This window comes from Astatotilapia calliptera, chromosome 17 (genome assembly GCF_964374335.1).
Source record: "Astatotilapia calliptera chromosome 17, fAstCal68.1, whole genome shotgun sequence".
Classification (NCBI taxonomy): Eukaryota; Metazoa; Chordata; class Actinopteri; order Cichliformes; family Cichlidae; genus Astatotilapia; species Astatotilapia calliptera.
The window spans coordinates 3,060,605-3,074,683 of NC_137438.1; the positions used below are offsets into that span (position 1 = coordinate 3,060,605).

At 39.8% G+C, this 14,079-nt stretch overlaps 1 protein-coding gene across 2 annotated transcripts; it reads left to right on the forward strand.

Annotated features, from left to right (window-relative positions):
- Positions 1 to 875: 875 nt before the first annotated feature.
- Positions 876 to 8,014, forward strand: LOC145421472 (serine/threonine-protein kinase pim-2-like). Of its 2 annotated transcripts, none has more exons than XM_080291837.1 (10): positions 876 to 1,661; positions 3,996 to 4,104; positions 4,206 to 4,385; positions 4,632 to 4,820; positions 5,086 to 5,180; positions 5,266 to 5,313; positions 5,622 to 5,843; positions 5,925 to 6,105; positions 6,195 to 6,371; positions 6,461 to 8,014. In XM_080291837.1, the coding sequence occupies exons 2-10, from the start codon at positions 4,032 to 4,034 to the stop codon at positions 6,550 to 6,552; spliced, it is 1,257 nt and encodes a 418-aa protein (XP_080147963.1). In that variant the 5' UTR covers positions 876 to 1,661; positions 3,996 to 4,031; the 3' UTR covers positions 6,553 to 8,014. The 2 variants fall into 2 exon arrangements, 1 of the variants encoding a protein (XP_080147963.1); XR_013902838.1 differs by lacking the exon at positions 876 to 1,661 and having other exon boundaries at positions 3,970 to 4,104; positions 6,461 to 6,898; positions 7,408 to 8,014.
- The last annotated feature ends 6,065 nt before the right edge of the window (positions 8,015 to 14,079 follow it).

Genomic DNA, 14,079 nt, shown 5'->3' on the forward strand with positions numbered 1-14,079 from the left:
ATAAATAAGGCACTGCACAAAACAAGATATTAAATAAACCAGTATGACTTTAACTGGTGGGTTGTGCTGCTGAGGTGGAGGCAACAGGAAGGCCGCTTGATGCTGCTGCATCATGGCTGGGTTGTGCTGCTGATGCTGCATCACTGGTGGGTTGTGCTGCTGAAGTGGAGGCAGCAGCGGTAGATGTGGTAGATGGCCCAGGGGTGGGATTTAGAAACTTCAACAGTGCATCTGAAGAGAGGAGTATGTGACACCACTGAGAATTAAAGTCTAATAATAAAAACATATGATTCCAGGAATAAAATGAAATGATATAATATAAATGAAAAACCAGAGAGATATATGTATGATGTTAACTCTTATGCAAATTAGATTAGATTCAATTTATTGTCATCATTACAGTGAAATGCTGAATGGCAGAATGCAAAGTAACAGTATAATATCATATGAGAATGTTATGTTATGATTATCTTTGACCGAATCACAGCAGTGCTCCTATTAAAAAACAGCATTCCCTCTCATGTGATATTGCTTAATTAGCATTAATGATGTGCACTTTAACAACTAGGCTTACAACTATAATATATACAGGGGTGGAAAAGTGACTATTACCTGCAGGGTAAACGTTAGCTAACCAGAAGGCAATAACAATGTAAACAAAAAACACCTGCTTAAAAGATGAATACAAATGAGGAATGGTGGGAGTACTGTAATTACCTAACATTACATTATTATTTTCCATAACAATTTAGCCCCCTCCACAATATTAACTGACGTTAAAACAGTTAACTAGCTATTTATTGATTAGCAATTAGTGAATCATGTAACATTAGCTTAATGCTAAAAATTTAGGTTACTATCACATTCAGACAAATAATTTCATGTAGGCTAACGTTACCTACCTCTGTCTTTTTCTCGTTTCTCCTCCCCTTCTTTTCTCTTTTTCTTCCCTGGGCACCTGACAGTTTTGGCCGTTTTGACATCTTGTGTTGATTTTTTGATGTGGCGACGTCCAAAAGGAACCATGATACGGGAAGGGAGGGGGCGCACCGTGCGAGGGGGGGGCGTAATGTTGTAACAAATAATATTTCTATTAAATAAGCTTTACTTTGCATTTTAATTAACGTGGGATTATTTTTTGTATTTAGAAATAATAGTACCAACTTTTTTTTTTTTTTTTCAACATTTGTGGCACTGGCGTGGCGCCCCCTGATGGACGGCGCCCTTAGCATTTGCCTATACGGCCTATGCCACGGGCCGGCCCTGTATATATATATATGTATGTATGTATATATATATATTTATATTAGGACTGCAACGATATTCGTATCGATATTGAACCGTTCGATACAGTGCTTTCGGTTCGGTACGCATATGTATCGAACAATACAAAATTTGTAATTTATTTTATCAACTTTCCTTCTGTCTGTGCTGAGCGCTCAGTGAATCTGTGTTCGACTACTCCGCCTAGGCTGCACTGTTGAGCGCAGATCCACTGAGCGCTCAACACAGACAGCATCGTCAGAAGGAAGAGCGCAGGGCAAGCTAGCAAGACAGAAGTTAAGCTCTCCTTGCAACATGGCAAATTGAACCTCCCCCATCCTCATTCAGATCTGGCGTTTGGAATTATTTTGGTTTTCATGTGACGTATGACCCTGAAGGTAAGCGCGTCATGGACTAAAGTAAAACAGTATGTTGGATGTGCCATGCAATGCTCAATTACATAGGTGGGAGCTAGCGTGTTAGCGCAGTTAGCTCGTTAACGTGTTGGCCGTCCAGCCCCACGCACGGGGCGATCAGGGGTAGCTCGTTAATGGAGATTTGCCGTGTTGTGGCGTTAAGGTCATTTCAACGAGATTAACCTGAAAGCACTAGTGGGAACACGACGAATATGACTGCACATTTACGCCGACATCATCCTAGTGCAAAGACAAGTGGAAGCAGACAAAAACAACAAGTACGCATGCTACAAACTTTACCCGAGTCGTTTAGACAGCCGTTAGCACAGGATTCTCCTTATGGGGACCTGATATGTTTAATATGCTGCTGAGAATATAGCCCAGAAGAAGCGGATAGTATAGCTTTTATTTTGGAAAGAGACATTTCTCTGTAATAAACTCTCTTTTCAAAAGATGAGTGATTCCTCAATCAGATACAGGGCTCGCAATATCGCTATCGATTTTTCCAGTCGGGCTACCAAAATCTATCTCTGCCCTGCCCGTCGGCCTATCGTAGGAAGGAAAAATATATGTCAATGCTTTTGCATTCTTTCTGAAATGTAGCTGGGTAATTACGTCATTGGCATCGGTGAGCCACTGTCAATATGTGACATATTGAAATCGCGTTTGAATTTGCGCTTGTTTTTTGCTTTCACTTTGCAATCGTGTGAACTGTGTATAGAGAGCGACAGCACTGATTGGTGAGTGATGATAATTTGTGCACCAATTCCTCTGACATCGTCTTATCAATCGTTAGCTTACTATGCAAACATGACAAGTGAAATCTCCCGCAGCTTAAACATGTGAGAGGTTGATCGCGCAGAGAATCGCTGAGCGTTATGTGAGTGCGTGTGTAAAAGCAGCAGGATATATATTTTAGTTCTGCTGAGCCAAATAAGACAGGTCAGGGTGAAGAAGTGACAGCCAAAGAAAAGCTTACCACAAAACGGAGAAGTTATGACAAATCAGACTATAAGGCAAAAAGAAAGTGCAGCTTTATGGTTTCATGGACAAAAGAATTTCTGTGGCTGCGATATGATGAGCTAAATAACCAGGGCTGCACATAAGTGGTCCGCAGGTGTGCATTCGCTGTCAAAATAAAAAACACGCACAAGGGTTAGGGTTAAATTTAAAAACTGTACTTTTGAGTTAAAATATATATTCATAATTTTAATAAATGACAAATTAAAAAGGCATGAACATTTTTTTTGTATCGAAAAAATATCGAACCGTGACACCAAAGTATCGAACCGAACCGTGAATTTTGTGTATTGTTGCACCCCTAATATATATATATATGTGTGTAATTTTAACAAGAACTTTATTGAACAATCAGTGAGTATACAACATACAAACAGATGAGGTATACAAGTGGAACATAAATATGAACAACCAGCGGTTAAAGAAAAAAAGAAAAAAAACCCACACCGATAGAGTTGGGAAGCAGGTACCATGCTTGTTACATCAGCTAACAATACTAACTTCCACAACACTCACCAAGACAGTCGGAGGTTAGGTAAAACAGAGCAAATAAATTATTGAGAAATTATAAGAAAATACATTAGGCAGGAAAGGAAAAAGAATAACTGTGGAAGTTCAAATTCACTGGGCTACACGTGCTTTCTTTCTATAGCCTTTGAACCTTGAAAAATATAACCTCATCACAGTAACGCATAATTTTATTATGCATTACATCCAATACTGCTCATACATTTAGTGAGTAACTAGTCACAATAATGCGCACAGATACGATTTATAGATCAGTCAACACATTCCAGCACCTTTAGGCAACTGTTTTTGTGATTTGGTGCTGTAAATAAAACTGAAATCAAGTGAATTTTGACTTAACCTGTGCTGCTAGCTTTTAGCCTGCAAAGCTATCCATTAGCCTTCACTACTGCCTTACAAGTAAATGCTGCCCAAAGAGAGTCCTTCTTGTTGGTATAATAGCTACAATATTATCTATAATATCCATTGCTTGTTCCTAACTAGTTTTATGGCCTTTGTTGTAGAAGCACAGTTCCCACCTTGAAGCAGCCCTCTATAAACATGCATTTATGCAGCTGCGCTACAGTTTTTGCAATATTGCACCCCTAAATAAATCTTTACAGAACTTTGCCTTCACCAGAAACTACTGCCTAGCCCAGGCTGATGTTCTGTAGCTATGGAAACCAAGAATTCCAAAATCTTGTGATGTCATCACCTCGTTGTTATAAGACATTGTTATAAGACACTAAAGATCATAGTTCTCACACACAGCTCATTGCATCTTTGCAGAGTGAAGAGTGAAATCCTGAAACTAAATTAACCTAAATGAATCACACAATGTCAAAGTCTTGGCCAACTTATACTGCACCACGTCCTGTGGATCTGAATAACCCTCTAGGTAAGTCAAATGGGATTCATATGGTAATTATGCATGCTTCTGGGTTTTTATTTGAGGCAACTGAATTTGACTTAAACAAAATCATCTTTTGTTGATTTCAGGACACCAAACAGAGCCTTGCATCTCCACACTGGTGAAGATGACTCCAGATGGAAGAATAGAGGGAAGAAAGAGAAGGGACTTACCTGAAAGACTGGACAAATCCCCCAAAAAAAGCAAAAGCAGTGGAGGTCCAAAACCGGGTCCCAGCCACTTTGTTTCTGGGGAATCCAGTTTGAAATGTAAGTGATAAGACCTGTTTTAGCTGTGACATTATCTTGGCTATGTAGTTTATTTTGTGACTTTAACTGTGTACTTAACGGTCTTTAACTTTGTAGTTGGTTCATTTAGCCTTCTTTGTGTTGATTTTCAGTGTGCAGTTATTGCTTTAATGCACGATTGCCAGACCTTAGAAAGTCAGTAGAAAGCAGTTGACACACAGAGTTGGACTGAAAATGCTTAAAGTCAAACTACTTTTTCCATTTTAGTTGGCCTTCTCATAGTGCCTTCAAGCGACTCTAGTATAATTAAGAGGAGCAACAAACGGAAGAGCACTAGTGACGAATCTGAGGGACCATCCAGCAAAAAAAGCAGGACAACGAGCCCAGAGGAGAGTCCCACCCAGGAACCCTCTGAAACATGTGACTCACCGAGGATATCCGGCACTGACAGAAAAGGTAAGATAATGGCAATATTTCTGAGCTGGATCACAAGATCCTTTAGAATTTGTCCTGGGGTTTGAGATTGGGTTTGATTCCTGTGGGACCAATCGACAATAAGAGACACTCTGGGCAGTAGTGACGTTACCTACCTACTAATCTGCTAAAATGTAGCTGCTATTTACCAATTAATAGAAATGTTATAGCAAAGCTCTATAGGACTGTGCCAGCTGTTTTCTGTGTAACAAGTCATAACCTGTATGTTTTTCCTGTGTGTCTGCAGAAGACTTCCTGGAAAAATATCAAGAGCTGGAGGTGCTGGGTCATGGAGGCTTTGCCACCGTGTTTTCTGGAATACGCATAAAAGACAGTTTTCCAGTATGGCTTCTTACATTTGCATTTCACAGATCTTCAGTTTATTCCTGTTTGTACTTCTCTAACCCAGAAAATGTCTTTAATGCAGGTGGCAATCAAACATGTTCAACAGCGCAGACTTGCGCGCACAACAATGGTAAGCGTCTTTTCTTATTCCAGCAGGTATTTATATTATTTCAGGCCTTCTCAGGCATCAAGCATAAGGCACGTATTTCCTCCGTGCATGAACCAGACTGGTCTCACAGTTGTGTGTGAAATCGTCAGGAAATATGGTCGAATTCTATGAACAGTGGGTCACCTTATTGTTTAAACTGACATGTTTCAGTGGAAAGAATGCTTTTTAAAGATCAGGTCATTTTGTGACTATTTCAAAACTGTCTGTACGCTGATAGCTACTTTTGTTGAAATTCTGAATACTGACCTGAAGTAACTTTCCTTCTGAAGGATTGGAATGGGAAAAGTACTGATGTTCCCCTGGAGGTGGCGCTACTGATACAAGTTGGGGCTGGACCACACGATACGGAAAGCAGTATAACCCCACTTCTACTTGACTGGTTTGATCTGGAAGATGAACTTATTATGGTTTTTGAGAAACCAGAAAATTGCATGGACTTAGACAATTACCTCAAAACTACAGATAAACCTCTGTCAGAGACACATGTTAAGGTAAGTGACGAGCATTTGGAGCTTACAGCAGTTTTTCATAGAGAATGTCCTGTGCTCCAAATATGGCTTCCTTTCTTTTAGGTCATAATGAAGCAACTAGTTGACGCAGCCATTACGATGGATAACAAGGGGGTTTTCCACCGAGATATTAAACCACACAACATTCTAATTGAAACATCTTCGGAGGAACCCCGAGTGCGATACATCGATTTTGGCTGTGGAGTCACGTTTACTCCGGGACAAAGGTTCAGGAGGAACGCAGGTATGTTTTCAGCCACAGCGTTGTGCTGTCATGAACTGTCTCCACATCATGTTCCCTCCCCATTAATTCTTCTTATCTTTGTGTTTTAGGAACCAGGATCTACAATAGTCCAGAGTGGTTCATGTACGGCTTCTGCTCTGCAGAATATACTACAGCCTGGCAGCTGGGTGTTGTGATGTACCAGCTGTTACACAACAAGTTACCATTTGACTGCGACTACAAGATCATCAACCAAAACCCACCGATTTTAGCTGACATTTCAAACAGTAAGATTTCTGCCAAAAGGGCTGTTGATATAAGAAAGGTGAAATAACTTTGTGGATAACTTTAACAAGAGTATTTCATTTCTGTAAAGAATGCAGGGATTTTTTGACGGGGTGTCTGAGGAAGCACTACAAGGACCGCTTCACCCTGGAGGATCTTCGGAATCACATGTGGCTCAAATGATTTCTGCGCACCATGAACTAAAAGGTTATGGAGCAAAAGCTCCAACACATCACAAGTCATCAACAAGTCACTTTTCAAATTTAGTAGCAATGTTGCAGTTGCTGTCACGTGGCTCTTTTTTGGTGTTTTCTTTTCCAATCCAGCAGCAAGCAGTCTGAGACCTCCATCTGACCTTCATCTAAATATAGTGTCAAGCGGCGGCTGTGTGAAGGCAAGAGAGGACCCAAATGCACAGCTCTAGACACACGGTGATGACCTCAAAGGCAGGTCTTTATTAACAGGAACATAAGAAGCCATACAATAACTAACCTGGGAGCAACTAAAGCTGAGGCGCTGGGAAGACACGGTAAATGCACACAACCTAGAGGGACGACGCAACACAGAACAAAGGGACACTCTGACATAAATACACAGAAGGTAATGAGAGAAGTGGGAACACACGGGGAACACAGCTGAAGACAATTAGCGAGCAGGGAGGACACGAAACTGAAAATACTGACACCAAGATGTGGACCTTAAACACAACACAGTACACAGAGATGAGCACAGAGAGAGAGAGGCAGAGAAGAAGGATGAATATGGGGGGATGAGGAGAACACAGAACACAAAGGATGGGAACACGGTACCAGAACAAACACCACAATAAAAACATGGACACAGGGGGAATCCAAATACCAAACCAACCAATCCAATGGACATAAGGAACAAAATACAAAACTACAGGAAAACTAAGAACACTGGGTCAAAATGACCCAGGACCATGACATATAGGCTTTTGTAGGCTTGCTTTATGAAAAATGTCATTGATGAAAATGTAGTGTATATCTGTTATTAACCTCTGTCTCTCTTCCACAGCATGTCTTTATCCTGTCTTCCTTCTCTCACCCCAACCGGTCGCAGCAGATGGCCGCCCCTCCCTGAGCCTGGTTCTGCCGGAGGTTTCTTCCTGTTAAAAGGGAGTTTTTCCTTCCCACTGTCGCCAAAGTGCTTGCTCAAAGGGGGTCATATGATTGTTGGGTTTTTCTCTGTATCTATGAAGTGCCTTGAGGCGACTTTTGTTGTGATTTGGCGCTATATAAATACAATTGAATTGAATTGAATTGGGCAGCACGGTGGCACAGTGGTTAGCACTGTTGCCGCACAGCAAGAAGGTCCTGAGTTCAATTCCAACATCAGGCCGGGGTCTTTCTGTGTGGAGTTTGCATATTCTCCCCGTGTTTGCGTGGGTTCTCTCCGGGTACTCCGGCTTCCTCCCACCGTCCAAAGACATGCAGCTTGTGGGGATAGGTTAATTGGATAATCCAAATTGCCATTAGGTGTGAACGTGAGTGTGAATGGTTGTCTGTCCCTGTGTGTTGGCCCTGCGACAGACTGGCGACCTGTCCAGGGTGTACCCTGCCTCTTGCCCTATGACTGCTGGGATAGGCTCCAGCGACCATTGAATTGAGGCCATGATGCATTTTATTGTAGCTCATCATCATCCGACCCTGCCCTGAAAGTAGCTGAAGAAATGTTGGCATACCGAAAGGTTTGCTTTGGGGGTACTATTTGGTGCCATTTTAAGTTAACAACTATTAAAAAAAAAAAAAAGAGTCATATTTTGTGTGATTTTTTCATTACTGTTGTATATACTATATTAATGTTTGACCACATTTGGGAATCAGAGCAGAGAGAAGATGACAACAGGTGGCGCCATATTGCCAACTGACTAGTCTTCTTCATAAAATATGATACAAAAGCATGATTACAAATACAATAAATGCTTCTGGATGGCAAATGCTCTGTTCAGTACACACGTTTTACTTTGAACACATAGGTATGCAGCATGCACACAACATGCATTCATCCTTTTTGGTTGAGTCCATGGTGATGGCCTGTGTCTTTCCGAGTTCTCCTCAAACACTTTGGCTTCCCTCTACAATGTTAGGCCTCTTATTAACCTTTGTCATGTCATGCACACATTGCTCAAGAGCTGTTGCCATATTGGATGTGATAACCTGTAGCGATCACATCCAATAACTCATGTGTTGTTTACATACAAATGATCACTGCTTTTTTTTTCACTGCTGTGCTGCTGGTTGCAGCAATCACCAGGGATAGAGAATCTTTTTTGTTGCCTTTCAGGTGATTTGGATAGAAGAGGAGCATCACATAAATGGTACTATCAGTTCTAAATTATTTGAAATCCAAGTATCTGTTTCAAACAATATTTGACTGTGAGGCTTGGTTACCGGTTGTTGCTGGTTCTCACTGGTTGTCACTAGTTGTTACCGCTTGCTGCTGGTGCAGCAGCACTGACAGCTAACATGGCGGTTAAATCGACACATTTTGCTGCACCCATTTTTAGTTTTAATTGTTTTATGTCAGCTTTTCAGCTCCACCTTCTCCACTTCTTCCACACTAAACTTTTTCTACAAGCTGCGTGAGCGCACACCAAAGGTAGGGGAGGTGCTCAGGTTCACTGTCATTGATCATAATCGATCGATAGTGAAAAGTCCCCGCTCAATTATGAGGTGCCGTAAGGGACATTATTACTGAAACGCTCTCACACACACAACTGAAACGCTCTCACACACACTACTGAAATTTTAGCTCTCACACACACTACTGAAACGCTCTCACACACACAACTGAAACGCTCTCACACACACTACTGAAATTTTAGCTCTCACACACACTACTGAAACGCTCTCACACACACTACTGAAACGCTCTCACACACACAACTGAAACGCTCTCACACACACTACTGAAACGCTCTCACACACACTACTGAAATTTTAGCTCTCACACACACTACTGAAACGCTCTCACACACACTACTGAAACGCTCTCACACACACTACTGAAATTTTAGCTCTCACACACACTACTGAAACGCTCTCACACACACTACTGAAACGCTCTCACACACACTACTGAAATTTTAGCTCTCACACACACTACTGAAACGCTCTCACACACACTACTGAAAAACCAAGGCATTTCAGTTGAACAGGAAGGCATTTTAGTTAAACAGGAAGGCATTTCAGTTAAACAGGAAGTTAATTCTTGACAAGGAAACTGAAGGAAAAAGTGTTAGATTTCAAACAAACCACTACACAGATGTCTACTCAGCAACCTGTTAGTTAGGGGTGGGTTTTTATAATCGATTTATTGATTAAAATCGATTCTGGCTTGGATAACGTGAAATCGATTCATTAAAATCCTGAATCGATTTTTTAATATAAATTTATTTTGCCCGAAATGTCAGAATCTCGTGTGAAACCTCACAAAATTTCAACAACCACCAAACAGCTAAGACAGTAAATGAGAGCAGGTACACGGCTTCTGCACAAAGACGTAAACACACAGCGCGGACCCGCGGATCAGAATCAGTGAGATGTCGCCTTTCTCACCCGACAGCACGGACACGGTCGGGGCTGAAAGCCGACAGCTCGCTGACTCTGATCTGTCGGCAGGTCCGCGCTTTGTTTTCACGCCGTTTTTGCGCCGATTCTAAAGCTGTTAGTTTGATCTCTCTCCAAACAATATTGACTGAACCAGCAGCAAAAGAAGATCCAAACTGCGCTTCACATAAACATCGTCATGAATTCCCTCACTGTTTTGCTTCCACCACGATAAAATCGCACGTCATGCACAGCCCTCTCTCTCTCTCTTTCTCTCTCTCTGTACTTCAAGAACAGTTTCCCGTCTAAAAATCTGTTTTCTGTATTATTCGCTTGCTTGTTATGCACAAGTCTACTGTTGTTTACAGCGCAGTCAGCCGCTGTTTTTTTTTTTCATTTTACATACTTCCGAAAAGAAAACCTAATTTCTGCCGTTCAATACTGAATAAATTTAAACTTTTTAAAATCATGCAAAATGCAAAACGTTAGCCGTGTCTCTAATAAAACCGCTGTAACGTCAGAGGTAACGTTCATATGTTAATGGTTTTCTTTCGTTTTTGATGTACTGCAGAATATTTTTTATAAAATCCCAGGCCAGGAAAACCACCTTCATGTTTTTCTGTGTTTTATCTTCAGCTACTTTGACACAAAGGCATCTGCTGTGATGCTCACACCTTTGATAAAGTCTTGCGTGTGTCAGCTTCCTTTTTTTAAATACAAAAATATGTAAATGTACTGATCTGAATTATAATATTTCTGACTGTCAAAATTCCCCATAATCAAATCGAATTGAATTGAATCGAATCATGGAACAAATCGATTCTGGACCTTAGTGAGACAGCTGCATTACTTAACAATATATTAGCCTCAGCATAAGTCAAAATTTAGAATAGCGGGAGACGTGCATTATCCTGGTTATTTTTTTGGCATATGTGCTTTTTGTCTTTTTTTTAGCAAAGAAAAATATCTTAAAATCATCAAAAAAACCAGGGAGAGAAGGCTTAGCGTTCCTCCATTTAGCACAATGGATATGATATTTACTCAAAAGTATTGTTAAGATATTCATTGTGTGTACTCATGTTGTACAGTGTTTAACTGCATTATGGTTACTGTGGTTTAACAGAGACAGTATTTTAGTTGCCACAACAAGGAGGCACTGTTTCATTGTAAGAGCACGGATGCTGCGTCATCACGCCCCTAAGAAAAAAAAAAGTATACCACAACGAAAATGGCACCCATGAGAAAAGTTTTGCCGCATGTTGATGAGGAATAAAGTTCCCAAAAATATTAAGGACATTTTTGCCTCCGTCGTCATTTTCCTTCGAGTTGATCGCTGTCGATGCTGCAATACTCAACAAGTATGATGATGTTAATAATGTCTGAGACATCCAATGCTAGATGATCCATATAAAAAAAATTATGATGTAATTCAAACAGTGGCACATCATTAATATTTAGGGAAATCCAATTTTTTAAGTTGCACCAAATACATTGTGTGATAGGGCATAGGAAAAAAAAAGATGTTCTAGGGTTTCATTTTCATCAGTTCAAAAAGAACACTGATCCACCTCAAAGCCAAATCTCTTTTTTTAGAAATTCTGCCACAGTATTAGTTTTGTTTAAAGTGTGTTTCTTTAACTTTAGGTAGAATAGGCTATTTCATAAATTTTTAGTATGCTTTATCCAGTGTATATGAAATAACTAAATTAGAACCATGCCATGTAACCATTCTGTTGTAACTATGAAATATTTTGTCTTTGAAGAAACTACTAACAAATTTCTTATTGCATTTTTATCAAACAGCTGACATTGCCCTAGCAATAAATTTGGGAGCACTGATGAGAAATTGTTGTATATCATAAAAATTTTAATCAAATGAAGCAGAGGCAGTGGGACCAGTTCACAAAATTTGTTATATTCTCTTTGAGAACAGTTTAGACAATATTTTTCTGAAAAGTCTGTGTAACTTAGAATGACACCGTTATCATCCAGCAAATCTGTTATGAATATAATATTTTTGTTCAAACCAGTCACTCTTGAAAATTGATTTTTGATTAAGTGTTATTACCCTATTATTCCATAAGGTTGAATTATGGGGAGAAGTTGTGGGTAAATCTCATTTTCCCAAAAATGCAACGTCTGTTTTGGAAAGTTTGATATCTTTATGGGGATTTTATTTGCCGCAAAATCACATTTCAAAATAAAGTCTAATCCTGTATACTATTTTATTAAACAAGAATCATGGGATGTGGAGCTAAGTAGAGTCTGGCTGTGACAGACAAGATTTTACCCATTTAATTCTAAGGGTGCCAACCATAAATTCCAATTCTGGAGTTTTGATACCACCTTTATTGTATCCCTTCACAAGCTGAGATCTTTCTATGTAATGGGTTTTATTCCTCCACAAAAATTCGAACACATTTCTATTTATGGTTTTCATGGTATTTATCGTTTTTTTATTTTTTATATCGTTTACGTGGCGCAAAAAAGGTTGGGGACTGCTGTACTAGCAGGTTGCTGAGTAGAAATCCTTGTAGTGTTTTGAAATATACCACTTTTTCCATCAGTTTCCTTGTCAGGAAACAACTTCCTGTTCAGCAGAAATGCCTCTGGTTTCAGTAGTGTGTGTGAGAGCGTTTCAGTAGTGTGTGTGAGAGTGTTTCAGTAGTGTGTGTGAGAGTGTTTCAGTTGTGTGTGTGAGAGCGTTTCAGTAGTGTGCGTGAGAGCTAAAATTTCAGTAGTGTGTGTGAGAGCGTTTCAGTAGTGTGTGTGAGAGTGTTTCAGTAGTGTGTGTGAGAGCGTTTCAGTAGTGTGTGTGAGAGCGTTTCAGTAGTGTGTGTGAGAGCGTTTCAGTAGTGTGTGTGAGAGCGTTTCAGTTGTGTGTGTGAGAGCGTTTCAGTAATAATGTCCCTTACGGCACCTCATACTCAATGCTCAGCTCAAATGCACAAATATATACAATTATGAGATATTCATGAAGTATTTTTATTTTATTTTGCCATTTATATATGTTGGCACTAACAGTGCTCAAGACAATACTTATATACTGTCAATATGTGACATATTGAAATCGCGTTTGAATTTGCGCTTGTTTTTTGCTTTCACTTTGCAATCGCACGAACTGTGTATAGAGAGCGACAGCACTGATTGGTGAGTGATGATAATTTGTGCACCAATTCCTCTGACATCGTCTTATCAATCGTTAGCTTACTATGCAAACATGACAAGTGAAATCTCCCGCAGCTTAAACATGTGAGAGGTTGATCGCGCAGAGAATCGCTGAGCGTTATGTGAGTGCGTGTGTAAAAGCAGCAGGATATATATTTTAGTTCTGCTGAGCCAAATAAGACAGGTCAGGGTGAAGAAGTGACAGCCAAAGAAAAGCTTACCACAAAACGGAGAAGTTATGACAAATCAGACTATAAGGCAAAAAGAAAGTGCAGCTTTATGGTTTCATGGACAAAAGAATTTCTGTGGCTGCGATATGATGAGCTAAATAACCAGGGCTGCACATAAGTGGTCCGCAGGTGTGCATTCGCTGTCAAAATAAAAAACACGCACAAGGGTTAGGGTTAAATTTAAAAACTGTACTTTTGAGTTAAAATATATATTTATAATTTTAATAAATGACAAATTAAAAAGGCATGAACATTTTTTTTGTATCGAAAAAATATCGAACCGTGACACCAAAGTATCGAACCGAACCGTGAATTTTGTGTATTGTTGCACCCCTAATATATATATATATGTGTGTAATTTTAACAAGAACTTTATTGAACAATCAGTGAGTATACAACATACAAACAGATGAGGTATACAAGTGGAACATAAATATGAACAACCAGCGGTTAAAGAAAAAAAGAAAAAAACCCCACACCGATAGAGTTGGGAAGCAGGTACCATGCTTGTTACATCAGCTAACAATACTAACTTCCACAACACTCACCAAGACAGTCGGAGGTTAGGTAAAACAGAGCAAATAAATTATTGAGAAATTATAAGAAAATACATTAGGCAGGAAAGGAAAAAGAATAACTGTGGAAGTTCAAATTCACTGGGCTACACGTGCTTTCTTTCTATAGCCTTTGAACCTTGAAAAATATAACCTCATCACAGTAACGCATAATTTTATTATGCA

Excerpts from the sequence above, each read along its gene's own strand:
- LOC145421472 (XM_080291837.1), top strand. The coding sequence starts at position 4,032 with ATGAATCACACAATGTCAAAGTCTTGGCCAACTTATACTGCACCACGT. Across the intron at positions 4,105-4,205 it reads GGATCTGAATAACCCTCTAG|GACACCAAACAGAGCCTTGC; the intron begins GTAAGTCAAATG and ends TGTTGATTTCAG. Across the intron at positions 6,106-6,194 it reads AAGGTTCAGGAGGAACGCAG|GAACCAGGATCTACAATAGT; the intron begins GTATGTTTTCAG and ends TTTGTGTTTTAG.